The 12,792-nt window shown below is 41.0% G+C and overlaps 1 protein-coding gene and 1 long non-coding RNA gene across 2 annotated transcripts in view; one reads left to right on the top strand and one right to left on the bottom strand.

Annotated features, from left to right (window-relative positions):
- The window catches only part of Sntn (sentan, cilia apical structure protein), a 23,061-nt gene extending 20,579 nt beyond the window's left edge, over positions 1-2,482 (bottom strand). Inside the window, exons 1-2 of the mRNA XM_013506948.1 lie at positions 2,335-2,482; positions 760-794 (exon numbers count right to left, since the gene is read on the bottom strand). Coding sequence (XP_013362402.1) covers positions 760-794; positions 2,335-2,444 — 145 coding nt within the window. The 5' untranslated portion in view covers positions 2,445-2,482. The remainder of the gene's footprint in view (positions 1-759; positions 795-2,334) is intronic.
- Positions 2,483-2,532: 50 nt separating this feature from the next.
- The window catches only part of LOC102023946, a 97,959-nt gene continuing 87,699 nt past the window's right edge, over positions 2,533-12,792 (top strand). The window contains exon 1 of the long non-coding RNA XR_001231827.1: positions 2,533-2,679. This is a non-coding gene — a long non-coding RNA (uncharacterized LOC102023946). The remainder of the gene's footprint in view (positions 2,680-12,792) is intronic.

Raw genomic sequence — 12,792 nt, forward strand, 5'->3', positions numbered from 1 at the left:
ACAAAAAAACAGAAAACAAAAAACAAAACAGAGCAAAAGGGGAGGAGAGGTGGCAAGCAACCCCTTTCCCTCCCTTACGTTGTATGCAAACTACACGCCCCAGGGCGGGTGCAGCACTCACATACGTAATTCCAACACTGGACTATGGATCAATCAAAACTAAAAGCAGGACTTTTAGTCCGCCTGCCCCATGACTGCACAAAGACTTGGGGGGACATGCAGACACAAACCATAACAAGGATCCAACTGTGTGAGTGTTTTTCTTGTACTGTTAGTTCCATGGCAATGTTATTAATGCTACACATATTTTGCACCTTCACTGAATTCCCAGGGGAGATGTCACCATTTGGGAGTTGGCCTCACTATGCTTTTACTCCATCAACAGAGGTGGTTGGAAGCCCATCACGCCTGAGTCCCACTGAGCATTTATGAGTCGGGTGAAGCCTATGGTCCTGCTCTGGGCATCCTGAGGAATTCCATGGAGAAACGACAGGGGCTGGTGGGGAAACACTGGTCAGGAGTGAGGGGGTCTTATCCTCACCCTGGCTCTGCCTTTCATGGGATGGGCTGGTGTGAGCTGACTATTCCTGTCCTGGGATCTCAGCCCCCAGATCTGTAACAGGAGCTTCTCCAGTGTCTGGTGGTGTAGCCACAGGGTCCCGCATCTCTGGCATTCTTTGCTGTGCTATCATCTTTCACTCTTGGCATGCTGTCATGCTGGAGGAGCAACACACACTTCCCAGTCATTTCCTGCCTTACCTTTTATTGACGCCAGTTGCTTGGATATTGAAATGCTGTCAACAGAGTAAGAGAAACATAATGATTTGGAAGTTTGGGTATTGATATTGCACCTGAAGCAAAGCAGTACAGTGATTTCAGAAGCAATGTTTCTCTGTAGATATTCCCTGAGTGTTCCAGAGGAGCAGCTGTCTGTCTGCTGGAATCCTTTGTCTGTTGGGTATAGTGAGGAAGCATCTCAGCGTGGCTGGCCCAGCCTGCACCCCTCTGTCTCCCCTGCAGCTATGTGGCCGTGTGACTAAGAGTATGGAAGAGCACAGGGCAGCAAAGAAGTACTCATAAGGTTCATATCAGGGCATTTTGCCAGAGTCGAATGAAGCAATAGGTCAAGCAGGAAGAAAGTGCTGGAAGCAGAGAGAACAGGGTGTGTTGAGGCCCTAAAGTGGGAGACAGCATGGCTTTCCTGGAGAACCAGGGAAAGTGCGGTGTGGCTGGGGCAGGGATAGAAGGACAGAGTGATGCAGGGTTGTGCTGACGTCAAGGGCCAGGGCCAGGGCGTGCTGAGGTGTGGGGTCCTCAGGGAGGCTGACATTTGTATCCCAAAGGTAATGGGCATCGCATGATCACATCTGCATTTGGGAAACTATTTCACCTCCTAATCAGAAAGAGATAGGAAAGACGCCAGACTAGAGGAAGGGTATTGATTCTTGGTCCTTTACAAACAGCAAATCAAAGAGTGCTGGAATTTTTAATCCCCAGAGGCTGGAATAATTTTAAAGAAAGCCAATAAGAACCGTACCACCTGCTCATACCCATGACAACTCCTTAAAATGGACTGTCAGTTTCAAGATCTGGTTGTAGTGTCAGCTAGTGCAGGCGCTGTCACCTTTGGAGCTTCATTTTCTCACATGTAGTTAGAAAGCTGGACTCTTTGGCATCTTGGGGCCTCATGTTCTTCTTGGTGAGCTCCTCTGGTTTTCCTAAAGCCTCTGCACCATTATTGTCTCTCGCGTAAGGTAAAGGATGTGCTACGTTTGCATTTTTCACCGTGTGCACTGCAACGCGGCATGTTATTTCCTGTCACTGTGACTGTTTGTCTGCCTTGTCCATCAGTGTGTGAAACCCTCGAGAAGCCAGAGCTATGCAGTTATCCGCACACTTCCCCGTTTTGCCTAGCAGAGTACTTGTTAGGTATCAAAAATGATTTTGGGACCAAAGTCCTTCTCCGCAATGGAACTGCATGATAAAGAACATTTTTCGCTTATTAAATCTACTTTTACACACTTGAATAATATGAAACAATTTTCCTCCATCATAATAAGTCGGAATATGCTATCCAGTTAAAGTCATTATCGTGTTTGACTTACAAGTGTATCTCAAAAGGCACCCAAACATGGGTTTTAGTTACATTATCTTTTCAATTTGCAGTCCAAGCTATAAATTTGTTCTCTTCAGTTTTACAGTTCAGTTTAGAGATGGACTCAGATGGGTAGTAGCACCAAACCCACTGTCTTAGCTGCTAAGCTGATTACAGGAACTCTGGACACGCACACACAAGTTTAAACGAAACTCAGTGAGAAGCAACATGCTACTGACCTTTTGGGCATTTTCCTAGGTGCTAAGGCAGAGGCTGGGGCCGCAGAAGAATCGAGCTTCCCTGCTGAGGGGCCTGCTTGGTCTTGGGTGCTGTGTGTGCAGCCGCCCATGTGTCGGCCTCCTGCGGTGTGCAGACCTTTCCTAAGCAACAGTCACTTGCCGACTGTTGCTGTTTTCATTCACTCCATGACTACACAGTGGCTCCTTCAGAAGAACTCTTGCCCAGCTATGTCACATGTAGCATGAAATCGTTCTTACGTTTAACACTTGTCTGAATGCCTACTCTGGCCAGGCACTGCTCAAGGTGCTGGGAACACACGGGGAGCAAGATCAGACACAGATCAGGTAACGACAGCAAGTGTCACCTGGGAAGAGAAGCATGTGAGACAGTGCTGTGAGACTGGCTTCAGTTGGGGAGGGCAGCGAGCATCCTCTGGGAAGTGGCGTCTGACGATGACGGCACCAGGCGAGGAGCGGGGGTCTGTGCTGCAGGCGGAAGGAACAGGCTGTGCTCACCCTGGACAGCAGCGAGTGTGGTGACTGATCCGAGTGAGAGAGAGAAGGCCAGTATGACCGAGAGGGCCACGTGGCTTACTGTGAAGCCGAGGGTGCGGATCAAGCGTGGTGGCCAGGTCTCACCGGAACTTGCAGGCCAAAATAGGGAGTTTTTAATCTATTTCAAAGTAAGGGGAAGCCCATTTGTGGGCTTTCATCAAGGAGGTTAACGAAGTTAGATTTGCATTTTGAAATGATCACCCCAGCTGCGATGGGAGGACTGGCTTAGCACATGGACAGAGCAAACACAGGGACAGTGCTGGGAAGTGCCTTTCCCTGGGCGTCGACTGTGCTCTCTGTGTGGACTGGACACCACTCGCTCCGATGTGTCTGACGCAGGGAAGCCGTGGCCAAGCACTGCTTCCATCACAGTCAGCTGCTGGGTGAGAGGAGACAGGACCTGCAGAAAAGCTGGGGACAGTTATTATTCAGGCCGCATGCTGGCCACAGGGACATTGCTGTCTATTCTGCACTGCTGCCGGTCAGGGGACTTGTCATTCTTCCTGGTCTGCTTCTCTTTATGGGTTGTCTTTTCTCCCTCTCCCTCTTCACTGGTTTCCTGAGCACTTTTCACTCAGATTTGGGAAGGAGGAAGAGTCCCGCTGGCCTTGCTAATTCCTGTTGTGCAGAGTGGTCAGATGTTGGTGCCAGCCACCCCAAGGGTTGTCAGTTACTCTGTGCAATTGACCCCTGGGGGTTGGGATCAACATGGTACCAGGGTCACCATTCAAGTTAAAATCTTGAGTTGGTTTCTTCAGAAGGAGTGGAGGCAATCAACAAATAATCACCCTAGATAAGATGGTTTGGCAATGATGGCGTCTTTAGAGTCCTGGCAGGACACAGAGTCCAACTCAGATGGTATCGGAGACAATCATGACTGGAGGGCCCCGTGGGCAGGATGAGGGAACTGACACAGACACTGAGGCACAACAGTAGAGAGGAGCAACAGGGAGGTGGACGTGCAGCGGGAGGACACAGTATCATGGAGCCCAGAGAAGATGGTCGCTTGGGGCAGGGGCTACTCGATAGAACTGGTGGTTGGAGGGAGGCAGCCACTGCTAAAATGCAAGCTGGGAGGGAGTGGGGGAGAAGGACCCCCTGTTCTGATCTGCAGCCTGTGCCCTGTTACCTAACTAGTCAGAAAGCTGGCAGAAAGGAAGCCTAGGAGAAAGTTCTGCAAGATCCAGGGTCCTGGGGATCAAAGAAGGCAAGAGAATGTGGTGGTGAAGAGAGACGGACAGGTGAGGAAGAAATATTTGAAGGTGAAGACGATGATGGAAACAAAATCCTGGGAAACTGAAGTGTATCGATTGTCTCATCCTGGCTGAAGTAAAGCTGACGTTTGCTGGACCACACGGTAGTTTCTACGGATAGTTCTGTCCATACTAGGCCATATCTCCCACAGCAGAGTCTCGTGGTAGCATGGAATGTTTCGGCCATTTACACAAAGTACCAAGCCATCGGGGTAAAACATTTAGAAAGCAAGCACTTAGCCTGGCCCCTGCGCAATGCTAGGGCAGTGCTCAGTGTACTGAGTAGAGTCAGTTTGGGGAAGGGAAATGTGTTTTCGGCAGGTAGGGGTCTGACGAATGCTTTCAGGTAGATGATTGACAAGCACATAAGACCGTCTGCTGGAAGGTCACGTGAGTGGGGTCTGATGTGTTGGCTGTATGCCGTGCAAGATCAACACAGCATTAGTGGTGTCTGAGGTTTGGGGAAGTCTCAAACATCTGCTGGAGTAAGGAGAAAACCCCACCAGAGAGCAAAGTGTTTCTGCAGAGTGCTCTCGTATGTGTGCGACTCTTCCTGCTCCTTTCAGCAAAAATTAAACAGGAAGAAATGGGGGAGAGAGGTGCAGGGTCTCACCGTTCCTGGTTTGACTTCCCACTTTTTTGGCAGATGCTAAGTTACTTACTGGGGGATTTGGAAACAGTAACTTCACAAACTGGATTCTTACTTAGAAGCCTTCCCGTGCTAGAATTATGCAAATATTTTTATATGTGTGTTGCTTTTCCCGGCTGAAAGGACACCCAGATTCATGAAGTGACCTATAGCTGCTTAAGGGACATTGCAGGAAGCAAATATCACCTGGCCGTGATATTGGCCCCCCAGGATCACCCCAAGAGACAGAGTGTGTGAAACTTTGAGCCTGTATGCTTTTGCTCAGTTAATAAGATTTTTTTCTTTTTTCTTAAACTTTTTTAAAGAGAATAAAAAATAATAAAAAAAGTTTGCAACGATACAGAATTTCACTAAACAAGATGTTGGGAATTCAGCAATGGTTGCTACATTTCATATTGTTGTCTTCAAAGTAGTTGTTCAGATTACCAGATGTAATCATGCAAAACAGGTAAAAAAAAATTAAAAAGAGACAAAAAAATTAAGTATTAACTGTTCCTTTCAATAGACCACTAGAAATCAGCAGTACAATTATCCCAGCTACCCTGTGTATATACACATACATTTTTCCCTATTTTCTTTCCTTTCTCCTTTCCCACATCCTGGTTTTTCCTTCCCTTTGAGCAGTTTCTTTCCCTTTCAAAGTATCCAGTGTACCTTTTGGGTTTGTTTACTCTTCAGTTTCTTACACTAGGGGGATAGTATGATGTTTACACATGTGGTACTGATTTATTTCACTTATGAGTATGGTCTCGAGTTGCATCCATTTACGTATAAGAGCCTCGAGTTTACCTTTCTTTATAGCTGAGTAATACTCCATTGTATAAAAATACCACATCCTTATTATCCATTCCTCAGTTAGTGGGCATTTGGGTTGCTTCAAAAATTTAGCTAGGACAATTTGTGCTGCTGTTACCATGGATGCACATATATTGCTGTGGTATGATGTTTTTAGTTTTTCTGGAAAAATACCCAGAAGTAAAAGAGCTGGGTCTCATCCTACTTTTTTGAGGAATCTCCACACTGATTTCCATAGTGATTGTACCAGTTTACATACCCACCAACAGTGAAGAAGCCTTCTTTTTTTTCCCACAGCCCTGCCAGCACTTGTTATTGATTTCTTGATGGTAGCCATTCTTTCTGGGGTGAGATGGAATCTCAGTGCTATTTTAATTTGCATTTCTCAAATGACCAGTGACATTAAACATTTTTTCATATATTTATTTGCCATTTGTGTTTCTTCATCTGAGAAGTGTGTATTCATCTCAGATGCCCATTTTTGGATTGGATCTTTGAATTTTGGGGGCCTCATTTTAAAAAATTCTTTATATGTTCTAGATAGAAGTCCTTTCTCTGAGGAAAAGTCAGTTAAATTTTTTTCCCCAATTTGTGGGTTTTCTTTTTACTCTGTTGATGATTTCCTTTGATGTGTGAAAGCATTTCAATAAGATGAGATCCCAGTTGTTGATTCTTTGAAGTATTTCTAGTGCAGTTTGCATTTTGTTCATTAACTCTCTGCCTACCCCTATGTCATCAAGATTTTTACCTACTTTCTCTCCCAGTAGATTTAGTATTTTTGTTTTCATATTTAGACCTTTTGCCCATTTTGATTTTATTTTGGTGCATGGTGATAGACATGGGTCTAATTTTAGTCTTTGGCATGTGGCAAGCCAGTTTTTCCAGCACCATTTATTAAAAAGGCTATCTCTTTTCCAGTGAACATGTTTGGCCCCTTTGTCAAAGCTAAGGTGGCTAAGTGTGTTTGTAATTGTGTCTGCATCTTCTAATCTGTTCCATTGATCTTCAGGTTCATTTTTTTTTTTTTGCCAGTACCATGCTGTTTTTATCACAGTAGTTTTGTAGTATAATTTCAAGCCAGGGATTGTGATGCCACCTGCCTTGCCTTTGTTGCCCAGGATTCCTTTTCTATTCTAGGTCTTTTCTGGTTCCAGATGAATTTTAGGAATGTTTTCTCTATATCTGCAAGGTATACTAATGATACTTTAATCCAGATTGCATTGAATCTGTGTAAAAATTTTGGGAGCATGGCCATTTTTATAATGTTGGTTCTTCCTATCCAAGAGCAAGGAATATCTTTTCATTTTCTGAAATCCTCCTTGATCTCTTTTTTCAGAGTACTGTAATTTTCACAGTACAGATGTGGTATGTTCTTTGTTAGATTGATTCCTAAGTATTTCATTTTTAGGGGTGCTGCTCTGAAAGGTGTGCTTTCCCTAATTTCTCTCTCAGTGTGTTTGTTGTTTGTGAACAGGAATGCTATTGATTTTTGAGTGTTGACTTTGGATCCAACTATGCTACTGAATTTGGTTATTAAATGTACAAGTCTTTTGCTGGATTTTTTTTGGTCTTCTATGTAGGGTATCATGTCACCTATGAATAATGATAACTTCACTTTTTCCTTTTCAATCCTTATTCCTTTTATTTCTCTCTCTTGTCTAATTGCTCTGGCTAATGTTTACACAACTGTATTGAATAGGAGAGGTGACAGTGGACATCCTTGTCTTGTTCCTGATTTTAAAGTGTAAGTTTTCATTTTTTTGTCCACTTAGTATGATGCTGGCTATTGGTTTGTCATAGATGGCTTTTATCAGATTGAGGTAAAGACCAGGTATTCCAATTTTCTGTAGGGTTTTCATCATGTTGGACTTTGTCAAAAGCTTTTGTTTTGCACTGTTATTGAGGGGAACATGTGATTTTTGTCTTTGGTTCTGTTGATATGGTGTATTACATTTATTGATTTGCATATATTTAACTATTCCTGCATTCCTGGGTTGAATTCCTGGGTTGAATCATTAATCTTTTTTTAATGATTTCCTGCATTCTGTTTGCTAGTATTTTATTGAGAATTTTTGCATCTATGTTCATTAGGGAAATTGGCCTGTAGTTCTCTTTTTTGGTTGGGTCATTCTCTGGTTTTGATTTCAGGGTAATACTTGCCTCCAGGAATGAGTTAAGGAGAATTACTTTCCTTTCAATTTCATTAAAGTGTTTGAGCAGAATTGGCATTAAATCTTCTCTAAATTTCTAATGGAATTAAGCTGTGAATCCATCAGGACCTGGATTTTCTTTGTGGTAAGTTTTTAGTTACATTTTAAATTTCATTGGCTTATATTGGGTTATTTAGAATTTTTATATTTTCTTGATTCAGCTTTGGTAATTCATAAGTTTCTAGGAATCTTTCCATGTCTTCTGTGTTTTCCATCCTATGTGAGTAAAGATTTTTGAAGTAGGAATTGATGATCTTCTGAATTTCTATAGGATCTGTAATGATTTTATCCTTCTCATTCCTTATCGCATGAATTTGAGTTTTTTCTTGCCTTTTTTTTGATAAGGTTGACTAGGGGGTTATCAGTTTTATTTATTCTTTCAAAGAATCAACTCTTTGATTCATTAATTCTGTGTCTTGTTTTCTCAGTCTCCATTGCATTAATTTCTGCTCTGATCTTTATAATTTCCTACCTTCTTTGGGCTTGACTTGTACTTCTTTTTCTAGAAGCTTGAAATGCAGCATAAGGTTGTGTATTTGTGCTTGTTTTGTTTTCATGATGTGGGAATTTACCACTATAAATTTCCCTCTTCAGACTGCTTTCATTGCATCCCACAGCTTCTGGTAAGTTGTATCTACATTTTTGTTTGATTGTAAATATTGTTTAATTTCTTCTTTAATTTCATGTGTGACCCATTGGTTGTTCAGGAGGGTGTTATTTAATTTTCATGTGTTTATGGTGTTTTTGTGGTTTCTTTTCTCAATAATTTCCAATTTTATTGCATGATGGTCAGATAATATGCATGGGATAATTTCAATTCCTTTGTATTTACTTAAGCATGTAAATACTTGGATGTAAATATCTATGGATCTATGGATCTATGTAAATATCTATGGATCATGTATGGTCTGTTTTGGAGAACATCCCATGTGCAGTTGAGAAGAATGTGTATTCTGATGTTGTTTGATGGAATACTTTGTAAAGGTCTACTAAGTCCATTTCTTCACAAGTTTGATTTAGTTCTGTTGTTTCTTTGCTGATTGTTCATCTAGTTGATCTATTTCTTTGTGACAATGGGGTGTTAAAGTCCTCCATTACAATTGTATTATTTGATTTTTTGATTGCTTATTTGATTTTTCATGTCTGTTAAAATTTCTGTTATATAGTTGGATGATCCTGTATTTGGTGCATCGATGTTTGTGATTGTTATCTCTTCCTCTTGCAGTTTTCCCCTAACATGTATGTGGTGACTTTCTTTATCTCTTTTGATCATTCTAGGTTTGAAGTTCACATTGTTTGCAAACAGAATACCTACCCCTGCTTTTTTTGGCTTTCTGTTGCATGGAGTATTGTTTTCCATCCTTTGATATTCAGTCTATGAATTTCCTTTTGAATTCAATGTATTTCTTGTATACAACATATTGTTGGATTTTGTTTCTTGATCCATTTTGCCAGTTTGCTTCTTTCAATTGCTGAATTGAGGCCATTTACAATGATAGTTATAGCTAATATGTATTGATTTATCTTTGTTATGTTATTTTTCTGCTGTTGGGTCCCTACTTTCCCCCTGTTTAGTTGCTTACTCTGCTTGATGATTCCTTTTTATCATTGCTCTTGTTGTTGTGGTCATTTTTATCTCTTTCTAGAATGTCTTTCAGTACACTTTGTAGGGTTGGTTTGGTGGTCATAAATTTCTTCAGTTGTTCTTTGTTATGGAAGTATCTTATTTTTCCATCAATTTCAAAAGATAGTTTTTCAGGGTTTATCAATCAGGGTTGGAGGTTGTTTTCCTTCAAGACCTGAAATACTTCACTCCAAGCTCTTCTTGACTTGATGATTTGTGCTGAGAAATCTGCCATGATTCTGATGGGCTTTCCTTTGTAGGTGGTCTTATTCTTTTCTCTAATAGCTTTTAATAGTCTGTTCTTTTGCTGAAATTCTGGGAACTTGATTATTATATGTATGGGTGTAGATTTATTTTGGTTATGGCTAATTGGAGTTCTATAAGCCTCACTTACTGTATGTCAGATTCTTTTGCCAAGCTGGGGAAATTTTCTGCTATTAGTTCTGCAAACGGTCTTTTTATGTCATTTGTGTTGACTCCTGCTGTTTTGTTGACAACTATCAGTCTTATATTGTTCTTCTTTGCATCATCTTGCAGCTGTTGAACTGTTATTTCCTGATTCCTTGTTATTTTTAAGAGATCTTTCCTTTCACAATCACTAGCTACAATGCTCTCTTCAATATCTGAAAGTCTATCATCAGTTTGGTTCAAGGGGCTTTGCCAGCTTTCAATGGAATTTTTAATTTCCTGGATATCTCTTTGAATCAGTTTTATGCATTCTGTCTCTTTCCTACATTGTTTACTTAATGTTTCCATCATTTCTCTGTGCTCCTCTATTTTTTAATCTATGCCTTCTTTAGATGCACTGAGCAATTATTTCATTATTGTTCTCTTCGTTTTTTTACCTGAGAGATTATTTCTCATGTGATTTCTTCTATAGCCTTAAGGAGTTGTTTCTTTACTTCAATTGCTATAATTTCAGAAATTTCAGGTGTGTGACTTCCAAGTTCTTTATGCCTATGTCTTCTGGACTTATTCTGGATGGGGTGGAGGTCTGAGATTGCATTTTTCTCCTTCATTTTGACATTTTCAAATCTCCCAAATTCACCAGGGCTCAGAATTGCTCTGAGACAGTAGGGGGTGGTGTGGTTTACAGAGGCTCCCAAAGTTCCCTGGGGCTCAACATCACTCTCACAAGGTGGGAGTGGGGCAAAGCTCACCAAGGCTCCTGAAGCTGTCAATTTTTTAATATTTATGCATTGGAGTAACTGGTCTTGTGCTAGGTATTAGATATTCCTTATAATCCTCCACAAGCATTCAAAATAAGAATTGTGATGCTTTACACATGATGAAATTCAAGCTCAGAGGAGTTAAAGGTCTTGTCCAAAATCCTGTGGCTAAGTAAAGAGATAACCTTAGATTTAAATCTAAGGATACAGGGTTTCAAACATGTTCTTTTATTATATTACCGGACCTCTTATTGTACTGTTTGATTATATTTCCTAAGCTGGAAGTTCACCACTCTGTAAATCTTGTGAGAAATTTACCAGAATTTCTAGCCCAAATTAGCCTCTTATGCTTTTCAATATTTCCAAAGCACTTTTTACACCCGGTACCTCTAATTACCTGCTTTGTATTTATAATTAGTTACAATTTGCTCTCTCTTCTTACTAGATTCAGAATATGAGTAATAATAATAAGAAATAACTGATTTAAAAATCTCCTAAATGTCAGCCATCGCCCTGTACACTTCACATGCATCCTGTCATTCAGTTACTAGAATGCATTTTGGGGGCACTGTGACCATTGTTTGCTTTATGTAGGTGACTTACACAAGTAGAAGACCCAAGTTTGTTTAAAAGCACTCAGCTAACAAGGCTTGGGATTCAAGTACGAGTCTTCCTGACTGTAGGAGTCCAGCTCTTAACCACAGTCTCTTCCCCAGGACCAGGTACTAATCAGCACTGTGTTGTCGGTGCAGGGTGTCACATCCTTCTCAAGAAGTGGTTCTAAAATCAGATGTTTGTGAAATGTAGTGTGACCCAGCCTCTAGAGTGTGATAGCCTTGGAGGAGGTAGGGCCTTATGATAGGTACCAGACATGCATAGTGTGCAGTGCTCCCCTCCTGGTTTCAGAGGAAGCTGAGAGTGAAATGGACTCCTCCAAAAAGTGGGCCTTGCCCACTAAGGGAAGAGATGACAAGAGTGAAGGGTGTGCTTTGCACACTGCAAACCCTCAGGAAATGTGCCCAAGAATACCCCACACTGCATAAACCTATTCTCCTGTTGACAGGTGTTTGGGTTATTCCTGATTTGGGGCCTTTATAAATAAAATTGCTATGAACATTTAAAGTTTTGTGTGCATATGCACTGATTTCTTGGGTTTAGGTAGATAAGGGAATAGAAGTGCAGAGTGATGGGGCAGACTGTATTTAATTTTCTCAGAAATTGCCAGTAGTTCTCCAAAGGGGTTTGGAATTTTACACTTCCTTCTGTAAGGTAGGAGAGCTTCATTCTTCATTACCACGTGGCACTGCAGTTTTTAAAAGTTGTTATTGATGTTTCATTTTTAATTCTGGCATCTCAGTGTAGTTTCAATTTCATTTCCTTGGTGATGAATGGTACTGAGTAACTTTTATATCCATACTAGGTGTTTGGTTATCCTTGAGCACTACTCAGCAATAAGAAAGAACAAACTATAAAAAAAATAATTTGAATAAAGTACCAAGTGGAATAAATAACTCACAGACACACAAAAAAGAGTATTCATGTTGTACTATTCCATTTATATAAAGTTCAAAAAATAAACAAAACTCATTTGTGGTGACAGAAGTTAAAATGATGGTTATCTCTGGAATGGACAGTAGTTTAAAATAGTATAAGGGGACTTTGGAGATAATGAAAATGTGTTATGTCTTAGTGTGGGAGGTGGTCCCATGGGTGTATTCATACATAAACAAATGTACTTTCATAAAGTGTATTAAAATGTTTTCCCAGTGAATTCATTTGAAGAATGAAGCTAAGCAAGCTTGGAGTACCCCAGTTTGAGGCCACCATCAAGGGAAGTATTGCTCATACTCTCCCAGCTATAGTGTTGCCTGGACTTCTCCATACAAATGACCAATAAATGCATGGAAAGCATTCAGAATGGTTGGCCATTAGAGAACTACAAATTAAAACAACACTGAGGCTCCATCTCACTCCAGAAAGAATGGCATCATCAAGAAGTCAGATAATAACAGATGCTGGTGGGGCTGCAAGGAAAAGGCACCCTCTGCATTGTTGGTAGGAGTGTAAACTAGTGCAACCATTGTGGATATCAATGTGGAGATTCTTCAGAAAACTAAAGCTAGAGGTTCTATTTGACCCGGTTATTCTTCTAGATCTCTTCCTCAAAGACTTGAAGGCATCATATTATAGTGATTTGCTGGGC

Source organism: Chinchilla lanigera, unplaced genomic scaffold, assembly GCF_000276665.1.
Source record: "Chinchilla lanigera isolate Chin_1 unplaced genomic scaffold, ChiLan1.0 scaffold00116, whole genome shotgun sequence".
Lineage (NCBI taxonomy): Eukaryota > Metazoa > Chordata > Mammalia > Rodentia > Chinchillidae > Chinchilla > Chinchilla lanigera.